We start from the raw sequence: 26,429 nt of genomic DNA on the forward strand, positions 1-26,429 counted from the left end.
GATTTACACGCATGTCAGTAGTGCTTTTTGTCTTTTTTGCCTGGAAGACTGGATGGGCAGTGGCCAGTCCATCCATGGGCCAGATCCAGCAGGTGGTCTCAATCTGGCACCTAGGGCAGGTGCAGCCCCATTCAGCCACACAGAGCAGGGCAGGGTGCAGCTCAGCCCTGTGGGAGAAAGTGGTCTGACCCAGCCTAACAGGGAAGAAGGAGCCTTAACCTGGCCACGTGGAGGAAAGGAGGTATGGTCTGGTCCCAACGTGCCCTTGGGCTTAGGATTGGGGAATTTGGCAGCAGGGGGAGGGTGGCCGTATTAATTGCTACCATTCCTCCACTGCCAAATTTCTCAACCTATGGGGAGCCCTGCAAACCAGATACCATGGCTCCATCATCCATATTTGCCCGTGGGATGCAGGTTGAGCACCCCGACATGTAAATAAGAAAAGAATCAGACCAAAAGAGAGTGGAATGAGTAATTAAACACCATGCTTTACAAAGAGTGTTCTCTATGCTGTGGTCATAACCATTACTGATGTTCGTGAACATTGTTTAAAACTTGGAAACCAATAGCTGCATAGCTGTGTCAATATGGCGTTGAGTGTTGGATGCAAGATCCATTGCAAGCCCTGGGTAAATACTCAGAAGCCTAGTCTTTTCTGAGCTCTCTTCTACCACCAGTGCACTGCTTTCAGTAACCAAATTAGCTTAGTTTTAAAAGTAGTGGAGGTATGTTGGCATAAGCTACCCTCAGATTTTTGGCTGCAATGCAGACATACCCAAGGACTCTGGGGGGGTTGTGGGGGAGGCGGCAAGAGCACAGCTCTCTGGCTGTGTGTTCACTGTCTCTTCCTGTTGCCCCCAGGTCTCTGGGATTTGCAGTCGACAATCACAGAAGCAGGGCTTTGCAGGGTTGCTTATCACTTCTTCGTCCTGCTTCCAGGTGCCGCTGGGATTTGTAGTTCACAGTTGCAACCAGCAAGAAGTTTGAGCAGGGGAAGGGGTGTTTAACCCCTCCCCCCAGCCCCAGACCCCAACCAGGGTTTGCCTGGAGAGATCAGTCCCCACACCAAGGCTGGGCTGCATCTCCAGCTGGGCTTGCACCCTCCACTCCCTTATCAGCCAGCCCTCACTGCTCCAGGTAGGGAGCAGAGGGATGGGGCCAGCCCTGCTCTCTGGCGGGGCTGGAAGGCTCTGGCTCCTGCGTGCATCCTGGGAGGGCACAGGGGGTGGGGGTGGGGGGATGGATGGAAGGTGCATCTGCCTCCAGATCTGCACAGGGCAGGGCAGGCCCAGGGCTGGAAAGCATGCTGGGATGCTGGAGGACTGTGATTTAACATGAATCAGGAAGGGGTCTGGGACAGAAGTTTCATAAATCATTTTGACCCAAATCAATTATGTCTGTTATTACATTCAACCAGGTTCTTCTTAAACCAGTTTCAGTTATTTTGAAACTGGTTTGTGTGCACTGAGCTTCTGTTCTGTTACAGGTTTAAACCAGTTTCTGATCACTTAAACCAGTTTATGTGTAACTTCTGTCCTAGCCAGCGGGTATTCCCTTTCCATTTTGAACCAGCAGTTTTTTAAAGTACGTTTTCAGTTGCAGCTGAAATAGAAATGAATATAATACCTTGTAATTAATGAGAAATAGGCATTTATCATTCCTGTGCTTTTGGAGCACATACTGAAATGCCAGACATCTGTCAAACATGTTCCCTTCCCTGCTTCACAGATGGGGAGAGGAATTACATTTTCATTTCTCTGTATTTGTCCCCACACAACCTGAGTGGGATTAAACTTCACTAGTTACCTACGAGGATGAAATCACAGTAGCACATTTTGAAGCTGAATAGTCTCTTACCATTTGTTTTTCTGTTTGGAAATTTATTTTATCTATAGGATTTTCTCCCGTGATTGTCACCATAATAGCACCATAGTTAACTTAGAAAAGAACATGTATTTAACATAAGTATATAAGAAGTGCCATACTAGGTCAGACTAAACTAGGTTTATCTAGCCCACTGTTTTGTCTCTGACACTGGCAAATAGTAGATGCTTTAGAGCAAGATTCTCAAACTCATCTTATGCTCCATATTGGATCTGGATGGCAGGTCTCCTTTTGGGCTGGATCCAGCGTGAGCCATGGGGAAGCAGTGGCAGTGACAGCTCCAGCTCTGACCCAGAGCATGTGGCGGTGGTGGTGGTGGTACACAGCAATGGCTCCAGCTCCCATCCTGAATCCTGTGTCAGAGCCAGAGAAGCCACTACCACAACATCTTCAGTTCCAACATAGGGCAAACAGCACAGGGACCTGGTTTAGAAAGTTTGCAGTTTTGTCTCTTTCTGAAAAGTGTGTAGATTTAAACATTATAAGACTTACAAAAAGCTTACTAGACGTGTGAGAAATGTCTTTTTTTTTTTTTGTATTTTGAAGGTTACATTGAATCTTTTAAACTTCCTAATAAGAATTACTAAACATTGCAATACATCACTGAGAATTGAAGTCATGTTGGGGGTTTTTTTAAAGCACAGCAGTGCGTTCCTAACACAGAAATGTAATTTGTGTTTTGTTGTTTCTATGTACAATTCAATTAAATTTGTAGAAGGTGATTTATTGCTTTAGGCTAAAAGAAAAAAATAATCAAATGCCTAGCTTAGTGAGTGAAACAATATGCCTGGAGATTGTTCTAAAATTATAAATCACAACTACCACTTTTGGTGAGAATATGAAGAGTTTCTTATGCATTCTTTTTAGCTTAAAAATGCTTGCATTTCAAAATCTCTTCCTTAATATGAAATCAAGTCCCCTGTTGTGCAAAAAACCAAGGACGGTGCCTAAACAACAGTAAAAAAGGTATGACATTTAAGTTTCAGTGAAACCAGGCTGGGAAGAGAAAATTACCCACAATGGGTAAGTTGCATGCCAAGGGACTACTGAGGTCCTTTCATCAAAAGCAGCAGCAGCTTAGATGGATTGTTTTGCAAAACCAAGGAAATTGGTTCTATCCAAGATAGAAATGGATTGCAAAGCCATTTCCTTTCATTAGTGTGTTATGGATGGAGTTTCAGGGATCAGTATGACACCAAAAAAAGAAATAAACATACAATTTTTTGCAATTTGTCATAGTTCTTAAAATAATACTTTCCCTATTGCCCTGAGTAACTTTTAAACTATTACTATCCTTTCTAGGAAGTTGCATACTATTTTTAACTCTGACTTGATAAAACAAGGCTTTAACACAGTTTTTTTTTTAAAGAAATCAGAATGCTCTAAGTATTTTCATCTTTACAAGTAGCAACCTCTTAGTAATTTCTGTCAAATAGCATGCTGGAGATATGTACACGCTGACTAAATGGCGCCATTATTTTTCAGAAAGCTATTTTCATGGACTTAATCACCTTTTTTTTTGTCTGACCCCTCCCCCAGTGCTACTGAAGCCATGACTGCCATTTGGATCTCAAGATTTTAGGTTGCTGACTTATAATACGAAGTAGTATGCAGCAGCAGGTCATGCCTACTACAAGGTGCTAAGGAATGCACAGGTTTTTACTCTGGAAAGATTTTATTTGGGTCCCAGCTCTGCTTCTGACCATAATTCATGGGACAAAAGTAAAAGTCAGGTTAAAGCTCTCAGGGGTGCTGTTTACAATTTATACTAGGTTTGAGTATTTGACCGGTCAAATACAGTTTGGTAAACTGACTGGTTAAATATTAGTAAAAAATTGTAAAGAATTGCCAACAGGTCCAAATAATACATAGAAAAAGCACCAATTTTCCATTAAAAGATGTGTCAAAATTATTACAAAATCATATTTATGTCAAGAAAACTACAAAGAAAATGTCATTTTTGAGGTTCAATTGCTATAATCTTTAACCGGTCAAAAACATGCAGTCAATTGGCTGGTCAGTTGACAATATTTTACTGGTCAATTGAGTGACTTGCCAACCCTAATTTATAGTAACAATAGCTTTTGAGTTAAGTGTCCAGGTATGAAGGCATTTGAGTACCTTAACCCAGTGTTTCCCAAGGTGTGCCATGAGGCAAGTCCAAGTGAGCCACGCCCCCCACCTGTTGCCACCATGGGCACACAGACAGACGGGGGGTGAGGTTCCAGCCAGTGATTTGCATCCATGCGCTATGTTCAGCTGTGCCCCCCCTTCCCCTTGCTCCGCATCCGGCCCCTCTCCCCCCGGTCTGTGCCCAGTCTCTTGCCACCTCCCCCCACTCTCTTGCTCTGCATTTGGCCGTTGTGCCATGGGATGGGAGAGGCACGGTAAGTATGCTGCTGGAACCAAAACATTGGGAACCACTGCCTTAACCAAAACTATTTGAAGACATAGTTCCGTTATATGCTGAATACTGTATTTATCCAAATACAAGATGACCCCTGAATGAAAGATGACTTTCCCAATGATTAGATTCTAAACATGGAAAATTTATAGATGTATTATAATTTTCCATGTATGGAACCTAATTATTGAAGGATAATCTTAAATTTGCACCTCCCCCAGGTGGTGGGGGGGCAGTAATGGGGTAGGGGTGTGGCACAGACGGTAGGACAGACAGTAGAGGGGGAACTTGGTAGGGCAGGAAAGTGCAGTAATGGGGCAGGCAGTGGGGAGCAGGTGGTAAGGGCAGGCAGTGAGAAAGGCAGGAAGTTTGCCCCTTGCCACCTTTCTCCCTCCCCCACTTATCCCTCATATCTTCCCTTCCCCCCACAGCCTCAGGCTGCCCCAATTTCCCCCTTCCCCTGTTTCCCCTTCCTCCGCCCTCCACATTTCTTCTGCCCGCTTCAAGCTCAGATCCTTGCCCCCCCTTCCCCCATCTCCCCCTCCAAATTCTCTCCCCCCACCTTGCCTTCCCTCCTTACCTTTGCTTGGCATCAGCAGGCTCCATCCCTAGTGCAACCTGGGGCACAGAGCATGGCTTCAGCCCATCCCCATAGCAATGGCAAAGGACCAGAACTACGGCTCTAACCCAGCCATGTAGCAGCAGGGGCACGGAGCCAGCACTGCTGCCATGGGGCTGGGCTGGCGCAGGAGGTAAGGAGGAGTGCAGCAGAGAGGGAGAGAGAGGAAGGAGGGAGAAGCAATACAGGGGTGGGGAGACTGGGGGCTGTTGGGGAGAAGTGGTGGGGTATGCAGAAGCAGCAGGGTAGGGGGGGGCACATGCCAGCTCCAGCTCCAGTTGCAACCCCAACCCGGGGTTGGGGCCAGAACTGCAACAGCTGCCTGTCTCTCTCCCACCTCCTCCTTCCCCTGCTGTCTCATGCTAAATGAGGGGAAAACTTGATTTTCTAATTAAGTAAATGAGGTACATGGTTTAAATAATTAAAAAATATTGACTGAGTTCAAATCTTCTAGTAATTTTTGAAGATCCCAGCCTAAATTGTCAGGATTGTTTGCTTGGTATACTTTTAACTAGTTAAAAATATACAAATACTGCAAAAATGATGTTAAAAGAGTTACAGTAAATCTGTTTCCTTTGTCATCCTCAGGAAAGATGTCCAGCGAGCGTGCTTTGAGAAAACAGCAGCAACTGAACAATTTGGTGGCTATGGTGACAAACCTCAGTAAACCTGGAAATGTGATTGTGGATTTTTGCAGTGGAGGGGTAATGTATGTTTTCTTTATAAAGTGTCATTTCTGTTGCTTTTTCACCAACCAGAAAAGAGGCCAAAGCACAAGCTCTGAAACTGGAGCTTTTTTCAAAGTCTTTGTCACTTTGTGGAGTGCTGCATGTGGGATTGAAGAATAACACTGGGATTTTTTTGTTTTGTTTTTTTTATAGGGCCATGTTGGGATTGTTCTTGCTCACATGCTGCCATCTTGCCAGGTGAGGTCTGAATAAAATGTCTTGACACAACACTCTTTCAGACTTTGAGAATTTAGAACTGTCTTAAAAATCTGTGATTTGGTAGAAACTACGTACCAGTGTGCTTTGTCCTGGAGTTCTCTGTATTGACGTATGTAAAGTATTTGTCGTGAGACAAAACTGTGGCGGCATTTCTCGAAAGGATAGTTCAGAAGAAGTTTTCCAAAGATGCTAGCAGCAGTGCTAGTGCTGTGTCCTCAGTGCATTATCATCCACTTGTTTGGTCCAAGTCATCATGGTATTTAAGTACAAGCTCAACTAGGCCCATGATTGAACCTACCCCTGAAGCATCTGCCTAAGTTTTGTGCTGAATTGAAGCTGTTATTATTAAGGGATTGTCTGTAATACCCCACTTTTCCTACTCACCTGAAAGGTGTTTTGTGGGTGAGGAAACAATCTGATTCAGGCACATGAAACCAGCATGTGCCAGCAGAGTACCTCAAGTTTAAAAAGATTGCAAATGTTAGAATGTAAAAGGTTTAGTTTAATCCCAAATGAACCTGGGGCTTGACTGAGAAAAGAGATTGTGTTTAGAAAATGAAAGTGTTCATTAATTGTTTGACATTTAACAGGCATAGGATCCCTTCCATTTCTATTTGTTTTCGAGCATGCCACTTTGGAGGACATCTCAAGATGGGTGCCAAGGAATTAAGTGCAGATTTTTGTGTTCAAACAGAGTATGTTTTGCAATAGTATCTGGATACTTTGATTTTAGACTAATATGGCTGACATATTTTTCTATATGCAAAATCCAGGTGGTGCTAATAGAAAATAAAGAGTTGTCATTGGTTCGTGCTAAAGACAGAAGCGATGAACTAGGATTAAATAACATTTGCTTCATTCAAGCAAATCTGGACTATTTTAAAGGGACTTTTAATATTGGGGTAAGTAATTATGTCCTTTCAACTTTTAACTTTAAGCATTAAGATATAGGTTTATTTCAGTATTTAGCTATACTTACAAACAATTTGAACCCATCCATTACTGTTTATTTAAAGATGGGCATTTTTGATCATAAAGTCACTCTTGTTAAACATACAACATGCACCTGAATAAAATATGCACCCTGGTTTTCAAAGGCAGAATGAAGGAAAAAAGATCTTTCCTTGAGAGCCGCTGCTGAGGTGGGGAGAAAGTATCCAGAGGCAGCAGCTAGTGTGCAGCACCTGCAGTGTTATTTTCACTTTCCCTTGGAAGATGCATAAGCAGCAGAATCTGCTGGTGTTATATTTCCTTGATTATAATGCATATCCCAATTTCCAGCAGGTGAATTAGGGGTGGGGAAGGTAGATGCTATATGCAAGAAAATATGGCATTAGGAAGTGAGTTTTGAATTCATAGGAGTTAGGAGGGAAGATAATGTCTTCTTAGGTATTTCTTGCATGCTTGTACCACTCCCTGCAGTAAACAGCACATTAAAGAAGAAGGTCCTGCTCCAAAGAGCTTTAAAAACAAAGAAGATAATTAAAGTACATTAATACTGATGACCATCTGGTAGAGAGGGGTACCAGGGTTTTGTCTTGCTCTTAATCATAGCATTTCAAGATGATAAAGGTTCATGAGAGGAGTATACTTAGCGGGAGGATTCAGAGAAAGGAAAGAAAGGCTTACTGTACCCCGACTCTGGGTGACAGTCATGATAATGTAAAAATGATGCTTTTATGCAATGGTGTTGGGGACTTTCGAAATGTCCCTACTGGGGAACGTAGGGGAGAAATTCAAATGTTTGGGTCAGGAGGATGGTGGTAGCACAGCAAATTAGGCCTTGAATGAGAGTGGTAAGGTGAGACTAGAGACATGGAGATAAAGAGCGCAGTGGGTATGGACAAACACAGATTTGTAGCCTCTTCAAAAGGGGAAGTAGAGCTTCTACCCTGTAGTGCAGCAACTGTTAACCTGCATCAGCCTGTAGCAGTACAAGCTAACTAGATTGCCCTAACTTTGACCGTGGATGAAGCACGGTTAAAGTTGGAGTAGTAGTTTTGCTACATTTGCTGCTCAAAGCCAACTTGACAGTACCAGGGTAACAGCTGCTGAGCACTGCAGAGCAATAGCCTGCCCCCCCCATACTTTTAGAAGAAGCTACAAAATCACCCTTTCCCATACTCTTTGTAGGTCACAAAAGAAAAGGAGAAGATCAATTTAAACGTGATACCAAAGCTGAAAGTGAACCAATAGAGAGGAGGTATTACAGCAAGAGAAAGAGTTAGACCTGATACTCAGCCTGGAATTCCACTTTTATTCCATACACAAACAAGTCTTAGACCCAATTTGTGTGTGTGCGCGCGCGTGCGCACACACGCACACACACATGCTAGGGACAGAAGTTAAACATAACCAGATTAGATGATCCAAAACTGGTCTAAACGTGTAACAGGATGGAAGTTCAGTGCACCTAAACTGCTTTCAAAATGGCCGAAACTGGTTTAAGATAAACCTGGATGGATGTAGTATCAGACTTAACTGATTAAGGTCAAACTGGTTTATTGAACTTCTGTCCGAGATCCCCTCCAGATTCAAGTTAACTCACAGTCCTCAGCATCCCAGTCTGCTCCAGCAGAGCAGTGCTGGCCCCTCCCCCAGCTATCACAGAGCTAAGGCACTAAAGCCTTTGCTCCCTGCTAGCACCTGTCAGCCTGGTGGGATGGGGAGGGGCAAGGAAACAGACCCCCAGACCCCTCTAGACCCCCTGTCTGTATAGGACAAGGAGAAAGAAAGCCCCAGTAGTGGTATTTTTCCATTGCAGCAGCCAGGTGAGTGGAGTTGGCATCAGCTCGTCTGAGAGGGGAGGTGGGGTAGACAGGGAACACACTGGCTCGGCCTGAAATCAGACACCCCCACCCCCCCAGCCAGTGCTGCCCAGAGCAGGAGGGGAGAAGCCCCCACTGGTAGCTTTTCACTCTCCTGCAGCCTGGCTTGCCAGGCCGGGATTAACTCAGCCCCACCCCTTCTCTAGCCCCCACCTGTGAGAAGCGGGGTGTAGGGAGGAAAATGCAGCTGGGCACTGGCCCCCCCAGGAGTCTGCCTGGCATGAGGAGGACACCCTCCTTGGGCTTTTCTCTCCTCCACAGGCTGGCATGGGCTCAGTCCCAGCCTCTCCCTGCCCCCCCCACCTGTGAGAAGCAGTGGGGCAAAGAAGGGAACGGAGGAACCCAGCACTGCCCCCTCCCCAGCCAGGGTCTGTTCAGCGTGGTGTGGTTAAAGCTCCCGCCAGGGGCTTTTCATAACTCTGCAGCCTGGTGAACCAAGCGGGGATTGGCTTCACCCCCTCTTGGGGAGGGGGCAGGACTGAGCCAATTTCCACCTGGCTTGCCAGGCTGCAGAGTTATGAAAAGCCCCTGCTGGGGGTAGACCCTGGTGCCAGGCCAGACTGGTGTTCACCTCCCTGCCTCTCAAAAGTGGGGGGGCTGAGGAGGGGCCAGGGCTGAGCCCATGGCAGCCTGACAAGTTGAGCTGCAGGGGAGCAAAAATCCCCAGGAGGGAGGGCGTACATTCATCCCTCCTTCTCATTTCCCCCCACACCAGACAGACCCCAGATGGGGAGGCTAGTGTCTTGCTGGGTCAGTGCATTTGTGTCCCTGCCCCGTGCCTCTCACAGGCAGGAGCTGGATAGGAGGCTGGGCTGAGCTGATCCCAGCCCAGCAAGCCGAGCTCCGGGGGAGTGAAAAGGTCCCAGTGGGAGGTTCCCCTTGCCTCCGCACTGGGCAGCCCCTTGTTGGGCAGTCTGGGGCCAGCCAGGCCAGTGCATTCCCCCTGTTGGAGGTGGGGGGTGAAAGAGAGGGTGGGGATGCACTGATCCCAGCCTGGCAAGCTAGGCTGTGGGAGAGCAAGAAATCCCCACACCGGGCAGACCCCAGCTGTGGGGGGCCAGTGCTGTGCTGGGTGTGTGCATTCCCACCCCCCTTCTGTCAGGCATTAGGCTGGGGAGGGAGTAGGGCTGAGCCAGTTGGAGCCCTGATAGCCAGGCTGCAGGGGGTGAAAAGTCCCCCTGGTGGGGGCTTTACCCATGCCAGACAGTCCTCAGCTGGGGGGCCAGGGCTGTGTGGTGGATTCCCCTTCCCCTCCCCTGCACCACCCCTTAGAGGCAGGGCTGGGGAGATATTTTCTGCTGGCTCTTTCCTTCCTGCAGCTGACAGTGGAGGCAGGTGGGCAGTATCCAGCAGCCCATCCTGGGCCATACTGGGCTCGGTTTAGCAGCCTTAGACAATTGGCCATGAAGGGTGGTGCATGTAAGCGCCCCCAGGTTCTGCCTGTCTTGGCCACCCAAACACTGAACACCAGTTCAGTTTGTTATCAATTCAGTCTACCCAGCTTAGAAAAACCTGTGAAGATTGAAACGATTCTGCCTCGGGCTTTTTGAACCTCTGTGCTTAGCCACACACATGCACTCTCCTCAATTTATTTGTATGAACAGCTCCATTGAACTTGTAAGAGTGAAGTTAAATTGATCTACTTGCATGTCTCCGTCTGAAGTGATAAATAGCAGTGCATTGCTGAAAACCTTAATGTTTATTACAAATTGAAATTGCTGTTTGCCTTTTGTATATAACTTTAGATCAGTAAGTATTAGCTAACCATTTATATTTGGCTGCAGTTATTGCTTACTTTGCAGCTTCACAGAGTTTATGCTTTACAACTGTTGAAGTTGTCTGGGCTGCACAAGTGTTGGGGTTTACAGACACTGACTTATCTGCTAAGTATCAAGAGAAGCCCAAAGCATGTGACCGTAGGTGTAAGGTGCAAAGGCAACAGATAGATTCAATGCACATAAGCTGTTTGTCCCCAGACCTGGATTCTTAGTATGTTGCCTCTTCTTTTGCTGACTTCTGTGTAGCAGCTATTCAGTTGTCTGTAACAGGTTGGGATGACCTTTGTTTAAATCTTGCTCTAAGCATGCCAGAATTCTGTACCCAAAATAAAGAATTGGTTACAATATTTTGCCATAATTTTATAATAGTCTGTGCCTTCAAAACTATTAATAGATCTTGAGGCTTTCTCTAGTTGTTGGTACTCTGTCACCATGCTGCTGCTGGTGCTGCTGTAGTTTATATGGGTTCAAGGGCCCATCCTTCAGGACATTTTTAATTATTATTTTTTATAATGTAGAAGCAAGAGGGAAGGAACAGTTATTTGGATTCGCGCATCCAAACTCTGAATTCTTCTAGCTACTTCTCTGCTATCGTAAATCAAATAAATCCTGTATTGTGAGCTCTAGTGTTGTTTAAAAAGCTATGAACTCCCAAATAATTTACTCCAGTCCAAAGTATATTGTTATAATCTATCAGCAAAATTAGCTTGCTAATTTTTCAGTAACCTCTTCAGTTTTTTTGCTGTTGAGATTAAAGATAAAATACCTGTGCTATACTTTATTATTTTATTATTATTATTATTATTAAATAGTAATTTGTTTTATCCTCCTGTGAGTTTTTTGTGGAGGGAAAATTTTATTGAGTATGTCAGTAGCCATTTAGATGACTGCTTAAGTTATTTACTAAGCACACCTGGAGTTTTACTCTTTATAGCAGGGGTGTCAAAGATACAACCTGCAGAGCCCCATCAGCCAGCCGCAGGAGCTGCCCCAGCATCTGAATTGACCTCCAAGGCACATAGTGCTCTGGACCAGACCCCACTACCACCAGCTACCCCAGCTAGCTACCCCAGCCAGTCCTGGACACATGTCACATTCAGTGCCCACTCTGGCTAGTCCAGGGTCCATGTTGACCTCAGGCTTCCTTCCCCAGTGCATGCAGCATAGGTCCAGATCAGCTGCAGTGGGTGCTGTATGTGGCATGGGTCCCAGATGAACACCAGATGTGCTGGATCCAGCATGTGGGGTTGGGTGGGGGTGGTCTATGGACTGTGGACTGACATGGCAGCACTCATCCAGCCTGCAGAGTCAGATGAGTTTGACACCCATGCTTTTTGGGATTCATTGTCACTTTTAGAATTGTTAATCTTGGCTCTAAAATTGTAATACAAGTAAATATTAAGACTCTTGCCTTCTCATAGTTAGGGAATTTCTTTCCTAGAAAGCCTGGCCCTATATTGGAGTAAAAATAACTTATTTTCCTATGTATCAGAAGTGTTGTAGAAATGTATCATGTAAATTTTGTATTATTATTTCTTTGGTACTGATCCTGTAGTGATAATGTAATTGTTGTTATTTGCAAACAAAATGAAGAAAGAAAAGTAAATGTAGCAAAACAATCAACCTCCATTATTACATAGTGATGAAAGACTTATACAGTAAAAGCTGAACTATCCAGCATCTTACAAGATGGCATGCTCTACTAACAGGCATGCCAGCTTGTAAGATAAAGTGAAACTGGAAGTGGCCACCGTGGCACTTCTGGTTTCTCTGAGCCCCCACGGCTGGGAGCAAAGCAAACTGTGCTGCTGAGCCCCCACGGCCCAGGGGTTAACAGGCTGCATGGGGCTGTGCGGGGCTGCCTCCCTGTCCTGCGGGGCCTGCAGAAGGGGTGGCAATGCGGTGGGAGGGACAGCAATGCCATGGGAGGGGTGGAGGGACACCCCAGATGCAGCGGGAAAAGCAGCGGCTGGGGATGCTAAAGTAACCAGTATATTTTGTTATCCGGCATCTCCCATTCCCAGGGGGTGCCAGATAACAGAGCTTTTACTGTACATCTGAAACCATTTTTTAAAGATTCCCTGTGCACAGTGGCAAAAGGGGAAAACTTCTCTGTATCCTGCTTATAGTTGATTTTGAAGGAAACACTGTATTTACTCAAATCTAAACCAAACCCGAATTTAAGATGATCCCTCCATATTTGAATCCTATATGGAAAATTTATAAATTTGTTATAATTTTCAAGGTATAGAATTATTATTATTGGAGGGTTGCCTTAAATTGGAGGGTTGCCTTAAATTTGTCACTGCCTTCCTCCCCACTGCTACAGCCCCCGCACTTCATCCCCTTGCAGCCTTCCTGCCCCTCCTACCATTGCCCTGCCATCCGCCAGCTCCCCACAGCCTCTGTCCCTCCCATCCCACTCCCCAGTCTCTTCCTCTTCCCCGCCCCTTCCTTCTCCACCCCATGTCAGATACAGGCAACCCCCACTTAGCGCTCTTAATTGGTTCTTGAAAAACTGAGCGCTAAGCGAAATGAACGTTAAGCAAAACCGAAAGTATTTGATGACCCAAGATGGCGACTGAAGTTGTTTTTAATTGTCCTGGGGAAGAAGGGTGGAAAGGACCCCAAACAAAGAATGGGGAACCCCTGGGGTGAGAACTGCACATAAAAAGAGAAATGAACAGAAAAATAACTCAAGGAAAAAACTTAACGGCAGTAGGACCCTCATTGCAGCCGGAGAGAAGAACAAGAACCGTGCGGGTTGTAAGCCACGCCTTTATACAGCTGAAGCCGACTGGTGATGTCATCAGCAATCACTGGCTGGCGGGGACAAAACGGACCACCGGGGAAGATGCTGGAGAGAGGGGAGCAGAGCCGGAGAAGATGGCGACACAGGCACAGGAAGCTGTCCAGAATACTTCCAGGGAGAGAGAGTCAGCAGGGACTCTCTGCACCAGCAGAGGACCGTGTGGCAAGGAGGCAAAAGAGGCTTGCCGTGCCGGTGAAGGCAGGAACACTGGGAAGACAGGAAAGCCAGAGGAAGCTCTCTACACCATTGAAGGTGGGAGCATTGAGGGAACCCAGGAGGTGGAGGGAGGCTCTCCTGCTGGGACAGACCAGACAGGAGCAGCGAGAGGGGCTGCGAAATAGAACGATGAGAGGCTGGGTGCCAGCTCTCAACACAGGAAGGGGCCAGGCTTGTGGAGTGGTACGGCAAGGCACTAGAAGAAGGATGTCCCCAGAAGTGGAGAAGGGGAGCAGGACCACAAACCTCACGTGGCAGAGAGAGGAGAGAGATGACCCGGGGCTAGGGGCTATGGTCTACCTCGGCCACGCATCGGGCCAAACCCCAGGGGGATCATAGAGAACTAGGGCACATTGTCACCCTAGTAAGAGGGCAGGGGAAGGAACAGTACGGGCCCTTCTTGATTTAATTGTGTTAGTTTTCCTTTCTGTTTCCCCATTTTGGAGGGGTTGAGGAGTAGGGCGAGGCGGTACAGATAGGCTAGCTGTATCGGGGCTTCTTTTGCTCTCCACTGTTATCTTGGGGGCCCAGGCTAGGATCTGAGACCAGGACGTGAGCTGCCTAGGTAGAGGAGTACAATCTCGGGGGACTCATGGCTAGCTAAAACAAGTTACCCTGGGGAGCAGGGCCAAGGACGGGAGAGGGCTGTGTAGGCTACCACACCTGGGAATACGACAATATTGGGAGGATGGCCGAGAAGATTTGGTGACCCGCTGGGGGTTGGCATAAGGTTGGGATGTAGGGGAGGTGGAGCCCCAAGGATGACTGCCTGCTGGAGAGGAACCCTGGGTGGTCAGCCCCTCCACTGGTGTAACATTCAAAGTCATGGCTGGCAAGACTGGGGGAGGCCACTCTGGAGACAAACATTCACCCACCAGCCTGCAGGAGACCATAAGGCAATCACTACCAGCCACTTGGACTAAGGCTGCACGTGACTGGATGTTCAAAGCCAGGTGGGCACATTAATGACCCAAGATGGTGACTGTGAGCATTATAATGAAACTCACTAAGCACTAAGTGAAATCAGGTATCAATTTCAAATGAGCATTATAGCAAAATAGTGCTAAGAAACAATGTTAAGTAAAGGTTGCTTGTACTGCTCACAATCTGTTCCCTCCTGTAGCACAGCTCATGGAAGTGCAGCCCCTTCTGGCCATGCAACAGTGTTGGTGTTGCTCTTTGGCTGGGCAATGACCAGGCAGCATTGTTGAAGCTGTTGATTGGTCAGGCAGGGGATGGAGTAGGGTTGCCAACTCTAATTCTATTCTGGGAGGTTTTATAACATGACATTTTAAGCATATTGCATAACTAAACATAAATAGACAACGTCAATGTGCCTGTGAGGCACAACGCAAAGATGCCCGCATGCTTGCGTATATCACTTACAGATTATGGTGTGTAGACTTTACATCAGGAAGGCAAATGCATGTTACTATTACATTTTAAAAACCCACTGGACTACTGTAGAAATTGGATTCAACGTTTATTATTTATTTTAATGCATGCCCTATCATTTATCTCCTGGGTGACTCTCAGCAATCTCCTGGAGATATATATCTAGTTTCTGGAGACTCCAGGGCAATCCTGAAGAGTTGGTAACCCTGGGACAGAGTTTCCATATACTTAGTGCCCAGGAAGGAACTCTGTCCCTGATGGAGCTGAGCTGTGCTTGACAGTAAGGTGATAGAAGGGCTCAGAAAGGCGAAGGACAGAAGTTCGTTTTATATTTTTTTCTTTATTTTTTCTAGATGCATTAGATAGTCTTCTTCATCTCTATACAGTTACTAAGGAGAAATATATGGTCACATGAAAAATTCCATTTTTCTCATTCAGTTTTCTTTGTAAGATAAGCCACATTGAGGGTCTCAGCATTCATGATATATAATGCACAACAATATTCTCACAATGTGTAGATCTCTATTATTGCTGTGGAAACGATGTTGCGTCCCTGGTGAGGCAGGATCTCAGGCATTGTACTATTCTGTGGCTGTGGCTGTATGCTTCTGAGGACTAAGTGCGTTATATGTCCTCACCCTTTATCTAGTTACTGATTGATAATGGGAAATGTAATGAAATAAGACATCATGAAAGGACTCCATGTTGGATATTGTTTATGGCTGTCAGCTGCTTCTCAAAGAACTCAATTTACCTGAAGGTTCATGGAGGCTCAACAAGACGGTTCACTACTGGTTTTATCTTGAGGCAGTTAATTGCTTCCATTCCAAACATTACATCTACATTTTTTTGCAATAAACTGAAACAGAGTCTCTGCCTTCTTGAGAATAGGCAGAAATGGCAAAAGCCAGTTAGTGTTACACCATGAATTTTAACAATCTGATTTTGTTATTTGTTATTGTTAAATTATTCACGTTAGGAATAAGAAACCAGTGTGAAACAATGCTGTTCTAATAAAATACTAAATTGTCTGCTTGACACAGTCAAAGCACCTTTTTTCTATGGTAAGAACTAGCAAGGGTATTTTTTAACCTTCAGTTTGTCATTGAATGAACTAGTTCAGGTATTGATAGATGCTCCTTTCACTTGAGCATATATAAATCAGTTTGTAGATTTAATATACTTTAAAATGTTTTCTAAAAACTGCTGTGCAACAGATGTCAACAGCATATGACTATATCCGAGTATGCAGGGTATTCAGTTAAAGGCACAGTAAGAAAAAAATGGCATCTTTTCAGTGATGAGAAACTACAGAAATTAAGAACCTTTAAGAAGTGCACAAGCATGTCAGTGGGTGTGGTACATTTCCCCTTTACATGTGAATGGTTTTGGTCGATTTATATCATACCTGGATAGTCTTTTGATGTAGTATTTTGTGGATGGGCTTTTCTTCATAATGCAGAGGCTTACATTTTATATGGGACAAAATTATTACTTCATTGCTTGCTTCAATAATTATATATAAAATCTTTCATGTAATCCTACAACAATTAAGAATTGTAATTTACGTAATTACAATTTATGAATTGTAATTTGTATTAAAATACAAAATTAATAATATTGTATGCATTTATGTGCATTTTATATCTTTAAAATACTGAAAAATACTGAAAAAATACTGTGTCTATATAGCAGGTAACTGTCACTCTTTCAAACAATAGCTTGATTCTGCCAAAATGGAAGAGTCAATATCAGTCGTAGCTAACATTATTGTAAAATGTTTGTTTAGGGACATGTAGGGCCTTGTACGAAAGCTGTACAGTGAGAGGTGGCATTTAGGTGGGTCTGTGTTTTAGACAGCGCCCCAGTGCTCACTGCCTAGGAGCCTGGTCTTTTTGTAATCCCTGATTGCTATGGAGTCTAGGAAATGTGACTGGTGGCCACTATTTACCCCACAGAACACAGGGAAGATGCATATCTATGACTTTCTATGCAGAATATACCCCACAGGTAAGCCTCTGTTCTGGGAGACTGCAGAAGATCTAAGACTCACTGGCTCAATGCTACCCAAAATGGTGATGTTTTTCCCAGGCCTCATTTTACTTATTGTTAAGACAAAGGTTTTGACACTAACTGACAACTTAGGTATGCATGTCATTTATTTGTATATATTTGTGCCAGAGGCCCTAACTTCAAGCCAGGCCCTAAAGTAGTAAGCACTGTGCAGATACATTGTGAGAGATGATTCCTGCCCCAGGGATCTCACAGTTTAAGTGAACAGGACAGACAAAAGGTGGGAAGGTTAACAGACAGGGGGTTGGTCACTGGTCTTTGAAAATCAGGCCTCTTAAGTTTTCTCAAGCAAGAGACTCAGATTAATTATTCCCTTTGAAAATGTTGGTCATAAGTAACAAGATCTCAAATCTTTGCAGTACCTGGATGCAAAATCATAATTAAATCCAGCAGAATAACCTGTATTTGGATTCTTTTACTTTTGTCACAGCCTTCACTTTAAGTTAAAAGTGATTTCCATTGTTGGTGGTGTTCTATGCAGCTACCAGTGCACAGTATTGATTAAGTCCCTGGCTTTATGGCTTCCATCCCAGCCAGTCTACAGCATTTACAAGTTTTTTGTCAGACTTTTTCACTGCCGCAGGAAGCCTACTGCTACTATAGTTGTTGTTTATGGCAGCAAGCTTGCCTTTGTTTAGTGTCCTGTGCATCACGTTTTGAAAGTAATAGTAATATCAATTTTATCTTTCTGCTCTGAAAATCTGTGGACTTTAAAAGCAGGATCACCATGTCTATTCTAGAAGTGTAGAAGGAGGACCAGAAATCAGAGGAAGCAGGGCAAAGAATAAGAGAACTGCAACTTCAGCTCTCTTTTTTCACAAGCCAGGATGGTAAAGAGTGGAGAGGATAGGTGATGCGTAGGGGGTGCACGCGGGTGCACGTGCACCCCCTGAGTGTGGCAGTGCACCCCCTACAAAAAGGTACCACCAACACTGTTGGCAGTGCCTGCAGGTATGACTTAATATCTGCCAGCAGCCTGGCAATTCTGTTGTCAAGACCCCTGATGTGGATATGGCTCAGTCAGCACAAGGTGGCTTCTGCTAACAGAGTATCTTTCATTCAGGGGAGTTGGCAAAAGAACCCGTGTTGTCCACCATGCCAGGGGATCTAGCTGCCATGCACGTGTGGCATATTTAAAGTGGCAGCAACCCCTCTTTGGCAAACAGAGCCCAAGGAAAAGAGGGGTTTTAAGAATCCCTTGAAGAGGAGGAAAGAGTTAGGGTTTACCCCTTTTATTTTTGACGCAGCTGTTCCTGTTGACATATTGAGCGTTACTGAGAACATGTAACTCATCTGGAGCTCAGCACCTCTCAGGATCAAACCCATAAATTGCTACTACATTTCTGTGCATCATTCTAGTCTGTTCTACCACCTAATCTGTTCAGAGGATATGTTTCAGTTTTTAACACACATACATGATGTACAAAGTTTTGAAATATTAGCCTGGTACTTCTAACAGTCTCAGACATCAGTTTTAGATGATTGGAAGATATTTTTGAACTTGGATGGAGCGCTTTATAGGAGCAGTTCTATCAGATTTCCTCCCTGGTTTTGTTCTTCCCGACACATAAAGCAGCCTTAACAAACAAGTAAATATGGTAAAATATGGTAGCATATTAACCTGTCATTTTGAACCATTTGAGGTATTTATCACATTCTGAATGGTTTTGCCATTTTTATTTTCCGTTACCAAAAAAAGTTTAAGTCAGTCTGTAAACTGTAGGGTTCATTTGTTCCTACTTTTTTCTCCAGTTGAAATCATGGTCTTTGTGATACTTTTCCCACATTAGCTCATCATAAGGTCAAGCAGACACTTGTATTAATAGGTTGGTTAAGAATGAGGTGGAGGAACACAACAATGCTTAAGGAACAAGAACTTTTTTATGAATAAAGGCAGAAGAAAAATCATGTAATATGGATGTAAGGAAAATTTAGATTTATAAAGGCACCAACTTTTTTTCCCCTGAGCTGTAAGATGAATACATTGAAGGCCATAAAGTAGAGGTTAAATCCCAAAGCTCACAGCAGTGTTCTTGAGCAGTCTTTCTGCATTTTTATAACACAGTGGTCACATCTACATGAGGCACTAACTGTTCAGTAGCCTAATAATACTGCACAGTAGCATGTCATAGCACAAACATGTGCAGTAGCATCACTAACAAGACGTTCATTGGTGCTACTGCACAGTAACAATGGTTACTGTGCATTTATTTAGTACTTGATTATACAAATACTAAATTAAATGTGCAGTAACCACTATGCATTCATGAGCATGTAGACGCACCCAGTGTGTTTCAATTAGTTACAGTATATGCAAGGGTGTTTCCGAAACTAACGGCAAAAAGGTTGACCATGCTATAAGACTTTGACAAAGAGGGAAACCACACGTAAGTGGGGAACATCTATAGCAGCATTGTCAACCACACCCATCACTTACAGCTATGTAGAGAAGTGGTGTGCTCCTGTACAAAATTGCTGCTAGTTCTTGAAACATCCTCATACTTACCATTGCCTTTGCACATTGCATATCTGTTGCATTGCCTGGCTAAATGGTCTTCATCCAACCAAATGCATTTCAGTACAGCCAAGGCCAAGGTAATTTGGTTTGTAGCTGAAAGATGGGGGACTGATGTTCCCTTTTCTTGCTTTCTAAAAACAAAAGAAATCACTTCATTAGGATCTCTCAATGTAAAGCTGTGGCAAAAATGGCTATCAAGATTCTTGAATATGTAAAATGGGGAATACTGGATAGGAGTAAGTAAGTGATCTTGCTTGAGAAGACCGCTACCAAAATATTGCGTCTTGTTCTGGTCTCCACACTTCAAGAAGAATGTGGAAATACTCGAAAGAATTCAAAGGAGAGCCAGGGACAAACTAACACACTCTTCCAAACTTTAGGGTGGACGATGCATTTGGCTTAGCAAAAAGAAAGTTGAGATCTTTATGCAGGTAGAAGCAAGTCTGAAGGACCTCCAGTCGTGCTTGCAAAGCAAGCTAAAGTTAGACAAAGTCAGCATTAGAATAATTTCTAGGCTGTAATATTTGTGCATCCGTCACCTTACCGGGTGAGGTGGTAGATTAACAGTCTTTTGGAGTCTTTAACATGTTTTATTTTAGCTTCTGAGAGAAATTCTGTGGCTTTTGTGTGTGCTGGAGAGACTGCTTTGAAAATTATTGCCATGGTCTCTTCCAATCTTGGAGTTTGAGTGTCCTGCTGTTCTTTCCCTTCTTTCATGAAAAGTGGGGAGAATAGGATTGCCTTAATTGATTTCAACATGCTCATAACTCTTTCCAGTTTTCAGTAGACTCTGTGATAGAATCTCATGTGGCAGGCTGTTGCCTGCGGAAGTAAAAGCAGAAAGCTTTCCCCAGTTCACAGCTGACCAGCTGTGGAAGGAGTTTGTCATTTCCAGAGATAAGCCTTAGCTTTAGATAGGACAAGGTGGACTAGTGTTCTGAGAAGGTCTAGTGAATCATCTTTATTTAATGTGTTGTTATTGTGCCTTGCTCACGTGGCCCAGGGTCAAACTGATTGCAACATTTGGTGTATTGTTTCTTTGCTAGGAGGTTTAGCTGGGCATATCTCACCTTTTTAATTTCCTGGCATTTCTGGGATTCAGGCATTGGTGTCACCTTGGTCCCTCCTGTTCTCTGCCTGTGGCTCAGAACAGTTTAATCTCCTAAGGACTAAAATATTTTAGGATATATCTACAGTGCAGGCTGTAGTATGGAGTAAAGATGCCCAAGCTGGCTTTAAAGGATTGAGTACTGGAAGCAGTTCTAGCCACAGCAGCACAGAGCTCAGCATGGACTAATTTAACCACAGGGGAAAATAGATTAGCCTACACTGTGTTCTAGGTGTGCGGGCTGTGCCTAGACTGGCAGCTGAAGTACTGAGGCCCTGCATTACAGACATATGTTAAGTATCGCATTGTTTTATTTGCTTTCATTTTGAAGTCTGCCATTCTCCCTTCCTTTTCCCTTCATCCAGCAATAGCTATGATGCCACTTTCCTATTTGAGAGACCAATATCATATCTGTTTTTGGATCAGCTAGTTGGAAGGTATAAATATATGTTCCCTAATTCTAAGTACAGAGCTATTTTCAGATTAGTATCCCTTGTCTTTCTGACCATTTCTGTGTAATCCCTAGAGTATGTTTGCTCTCCTCTGGTGGACCATGGTTGGTCTTTTCTGGTGGAGCATCACAATGTGATTCTTCAGTTCAGTCTTTAAAATGAGTGTCTTTTTACATCTTTTACATTTTGCACGTGCTCTATGATTGGCTATTTGTATACATAAACCAGGAGTTCTGGTATTGTGTACATTGTTTTAATTAACTTCTGAGTTGTCATGTTTAATTGGAAAATGCACTACAACTTGAGTGTATATGGAGATAAGAAAAAAAATGTAAATGCATTAATTTTTCCTTTGCTTTATAAACTTTCCTCACTGCCACTACATCATCACCCCCGATAACAAAACCATCAGGCAACAGAATTAATAAAACCATGGTTCCTTTACATGCCTTTCTCAAAATGTGATATATCTAATACAGTGCACCAAGGCCCTCGTGGTAACTATCTGAGTGAAACTAAACAGCACTTACACACTAAAATGAACTCTCACAGAAAAAAATATAAAGGACAGAGATGCACATAAACCGTTTGGGGCACATTTCTCACAGAACAATCGCTCCCTCTTTGACCTCACTATCATGCTCAGGGGAAATCTACCTTGAAAAGGCAAACTTGGGAACAAAAAGTCAGAAGCTGACTGGATACCAAGGACTTTAAACTTTCCTCTCTCCGTGAAGAAGGGTATGTTTACCTTATATCTCCGAATCATCAATATTATGCATGGCAGAATATTCCCAAGCTATTTTAGGTTGTGAATCAATACCTAAAGAGTTTTTCAGTTTTCCTTTTCTCTGTGAAATGGTGGTATTATATGATCAGAATTTGAGGATTTTTTTTAAAGCATTACCTCGAATTTATACCATTTGATTTGTATATGTAAAGCCATGTTGCATGTGGAACCCATTTACAACAGTACTTTGTGCACTTTTTATATATGTAAAACAACTCTACTGTGTTGTAACAGTGGGATGGAAATTAAATCTGTAGCAATATGAGACAACTTTTAACCTGCCAGTAGCCGGAAACAGTTGCACACCCAGTTGCACGCCTCTCTCTGTATTTCAAATCATAAGATAAACTCATTTGTTCACAGGAAAGCAAACATTAGACTAGGAAAGAAGTCTGACTTCTCAAACAGGACGTTGTGTTTAGAATATAAAGATTCTAGCACACAATTTGTAGCCCTTTATAGAGGTGGGGGATTGTCAGTTAAATTTGTTTGGTAGAAATCTTTTTGCTTTTTAAGGAATGTACAGAAAATCCCTCCTGAAGGAAGACTTTTTCCTGTATTTAGGTAATCTCATTGGAACCATTCACAGAAATTAGCTACATGGAATTATTCTTATGAGTAAAACAACATGTATGCATGAATGTTTTCAGGATCAGTCCCTAAATCGTAAATCACTGTTTAGAAACAAAGTGGATTAAGGTTGGATTGTGTAGCTGACAACAACTGAACGAACTGGTGTGGCCGCATTAAGCTGCATTAACATCAGCAGTCTGACTGTACATAGTCAGCCTTATTGCATTAGCAGTGCTGCTCTGGAGGTCTAGGTCCAACATTTGTATCAGAACTTCAGTCAAGAAAATCAGTCTAGTCTCAAGCAGGGATGGAAGCTTTCAGACAGAAAACATAAAAGTTTTGGAAAATTATGGCTGTGTTAGAAGGTCCTCGAAAGGGGGAGAAACACATTTTGCAGCCTCTACCTGTAGCAAGAATAATTTTCATAATGTCTGCTACATCACTAGATGACACATATAACGAAGCTGTGAAAGATTTAACTCATCTTTGGAACAAACTTGGCAACAAAAGCTATCAAACAAACAAAACGTATTGCTTTTTGTTTAAAATAGTTTTGTTCTACCTCTGAATAAGAGATTTATCTTGTACAAGCCAGCTCCTTAGTTCTCTGCATGCTACAATGCAGAGTTAATATATTTTGTAGATGATTCTCCACCTTTTCCCATAGGCATTATTAGGGTATCACAGATTCCACAGCTCTGCAAGTTTGAAGTGGAGAAGACTAATAGCTCTCATATGGAGCCCCCTGCTAAAAAATATTATTTTAATAATTACCTGAGTGCTTGAGAAACATGGGCATTGTCTGTATTATGGAGCAGCTTCCATCCAAGAGTGACTGTCTCTAGCCATCAGATTTCTGATGTAGTTCAGTTTTAGGAGGATTATGCAGATTGCATCCCTTAAAATGAATCAAAATGTTCTTCTTTGTGTTCCTGCCCCATCCCACAGCCTTATGGGTGGGTGAGGAGTAGGGGAAACAATGGCTTCACCTCCTACGATTCCTTTTGCATCCAGATAAAACTCCAAAGGAACTGACCTTGCAACTGTGACTGGCTCTTGCATGAGATATTATGGGGGGAGTCATCTGGTGTCTTTCCACACTTGCAGGCTGGCCTGCCATAAAAAATAACACTTTAAATACATTTCAGGGTAGGAAAATCCATCACTTAAAAAAGAAGGAAGTGGACAAAATGATGGCAAAACAGATGGACAAAAACCTTTACCTGGTTTATTGTCTTGGATAAACAAGTGCCTGTTTACCATACCCTTCTGCTAAAAAGGTGCCATCTCTTAAACCTTCTTTAATTAAATAGATTTATCACTTTGTCATGGCTTTGTAGAAGCCAAATGATCAAACGTATATTACAATTTACCTTTGAGGAGAAGTGATACTAAATAGGAACTGAAAATATATTTATTACCTAATGTTGTTTTTATGTGGTTTTTTTATTAAGAAATTCAGCTTTGAAATACCTCTACAGATATCTATACACTTCTTTGTTGTTCTAACCCTCATGATCATGTGTATTTGAAAAATTGTTTTATGGTTTTCTATTTTCACTTGAGCTGATGTCATATTATGTCATGTGTCCCTGCCATTAAATGCAGTCCAACATCTGTAGTTTTTTTCAGTGACATAGGCAGGTCACAAGATTCTCTTGCCATTAAAATATAAAATAGAAATGTTGAAGAACTATGAGGCACAAAAGTTGAATAGGTGGAAACACTCTGGGAATCTTGCTTCATCTAGTAACCTGCATTGCAGTGAGGAGGAATCTTTTTAGATCATTCTGTCAGCCAAAAATCTGCTAAGAAATTAAACTGTAAGTGAATATAACACTACAGTTAAGGTTTCTTGTTTTTTTCCCCCTTAATTTTAGGTTGCTCTGCATGCTTGCGGAGTGGCAACAGATATGGTGATTGAGCACTGCATCAAGGTTCACGCAGCCTTTGTTATCTGTCCTTGTTGTTACGGTTTCATTCAGAACACAGCGAAGTTTACATTTCCACGAAGGTAAATGATTCAGAGGCTGCAAAGATTAAGTTTAAAGTTCCACTTTAAAAAGGGGGGGAGAAAAACCCCCAAATATACAAATGGACAGTTAATGTCAAACTTTTCCCTGTTAAGCTGCTGTCGGTGCTGAAAAAATTCTAAGTTTAACTGTCCAGGAAAAAACAGGTTCACGTCATTGGAACCACAAAAATTCCTTACTCACAATCCTACACTGCTGCCTATTCTCTATGCATCCATAGCTTAACAAAGTAGGGATGTGTTATTAATCCCTGGTTTTAGGCTGGAGGCAGTTCTTTATGCCATCACATATACAAATGTTATTTAGATGCAATGCTAGAAAATCTACCATACGGACTTCCAACCCTGAGATCTTGGCATTATGGAACTCTTTTGAAAAGTACTGCCTTTCCATTTGTTCAGATTGATTAGCTTGTGCTTATGACAGCACTTCATGCCATTGTCATTCTAAATCCTGGGTAGTTATTTTTTCTTTTATTTGCTTTGGTCTTTCAAAGAACAAGGAAAATATTTTTAAAAGCAGGATAATAGGATTTAAAAGCTGCAGAAATGTACAGAGGGATGTAGTAATAAATATAGTACTTAAAACTAACAGTAAATTAAATAAACTATTATTTAATGTGATCTTTGTAACAACTGACAAGTCCCGGTATGATAGACACAAAAGGTATTTGTATATGTAGATATATGAGCATATCTGTATGTAGCATAGGGTATTTAGATGAATATATGACTAAAATCAATTATACTTTGCATTTATAATGTTTTACAGATAGATCTTCTATAAATATGATAAATAAAATGGCACGTAGCCTGTCTTTTCTACTTAAGTGAACCAAAACTGGCTTCAGTTCTGCTTTTGAATACTGCTTCTTACAGATGATATATTTTGTTTAAAAATCAGTCAGGTGCTTAAAGACTCCTGCTATTTTCAATCTTTGTGATCTCAACTATTGACTGAATCAGTCTCTTTTTCTGTTTCAGTCATCGGTTCAAGGAAGTTCTATCCTATAAGGTATGTAAAAGATGTTTGCCATGCTATAGGTTTTTCTGTATTGTGCCTTTTTTCTGTGATTTGTTGTGAAATAAATAATCTGTCCTTTTCATCACAAGGGTGAACACATGGTGTAGTAATGATGTTTAGCAGATCTCATGTCCTGACATTCCTTTGCTTTTGTAAAGGCTTTTCCCAGTAAAATAAAATGATTTCTCCAGAAAAGGACTGTATGTACAGATAAAGTACAAATGACATGGTTCTAAAGTACATGTTTTAACAAGTATCAGTTAAAATGTTGCAGATGCCAGTCATTTTTAAGGCTTAGTAGAAATATTTAATGTTCTTAAGTATATAGCCCTTAAGTGTAAATGCATTGGAACATTTTGAAGAATGCATGTTTGTAGGAACCTCACTTTCCTTTGGCTTGTTTTATTCCCACAAGCTTCAACTTGCTGTTGTGCTTGGAGTTTGGGATTGGAATCCCAGACTTCACATGTGTCAGCAAGTTAAAAGGGTGCCACCAGAAGCACAGCATTGGGAAGCAGTCCCCAGTGCCAGGCTCCCTGCACCAGCTGAAGTACAATTGGATTCTGTCCTTGATCCCAAAAATCTCACTTCCTGCCATGCATGTGTGGCATGACAGGATGTATCATTGTTGGGATCCAGGATCACATCCCATTGTGCCATTAAATTAATGTCTGCCAGTGCCCAGAGAGTCCTAAGCAAGAGGGAATACGAAGAAGACTCTCTAGGAAATAGGGAAGCACAGTCAAAAAGTCAAGAAATTACCATAAGAGCACAGATTCTGAAGACTGCATTGAATGAAACTGTAGAAGAAAGGCATAAGTATAGCAAAAGTTTTCAGCACCCAGGGATCCATCCAAGGTCAACTACTGGGCACGGGCCCCCGCTCCCTCCTAGATACACCCCTATGGCTGTGCAACTTGGGGCTTCCCCCGCCATGGTAAAGACTCAGGGAGGGGACAGTACTGGCACCCGTTCT

At 43.0% G+C, this 26,429-nt stretch overlaps 1 protein-coding gene across 3 annotated transcripts in view; it reads left to right on the top strand.

Annotated features, from left to right (window-relative positions):
- Positions 1-26,429, top strand: part of GSTCD (glutathione S-transferase C-terminal domain containing) — a 184,115-nt gene that overhangs the window by 146,187 nt on the left and 11,499 nt on the right. The window contains exons 6-10 of one of the 3 annotated variants that reach the window (XM_019521926.1): positions 5,496-5,611; positions 5,789-5,833; positions 6,628-6,756; positions 24,278-24,411; positions 25,414-25,444. In XM_019521926.1, the coding sequence (XP_019377471.1) occupies positions 5,496-5,611; positions 5,789-5,833; positions 6,628-6,756; positions 24,278-24,411; positions 25,414-25,444 (455 nt within the window). Of the gene's footprint in view, positions 1-5,495; positions 5,612-5,788; positions 5,834-6,627; positions 6,757-16,739; positions 16,901-24,277; positions 24,412-25,413; positions 25,445-26,429 lie in introns of those variants that run through there. The other 2 variants (XM_019521928.1, XM_019521927.1) reach the window with 2 other exon arrangements.

The sequence above is a fragment of the Gavialis gangeticus genome, unplaced genomic scaffold (genome assembly GCF_001723915.1).
Source record: "Gavialis gangeticus isolate Ggan-Ray unplaced genomic scaffold, GavGan_comp1, whole genome shotgun sequence".
Classification (NCBI taxonomy): Eukaryota; Metazoa; Chordata; order Crocodylia; family Gavialidae; genus Gavialis; species Gavialis gangeticus.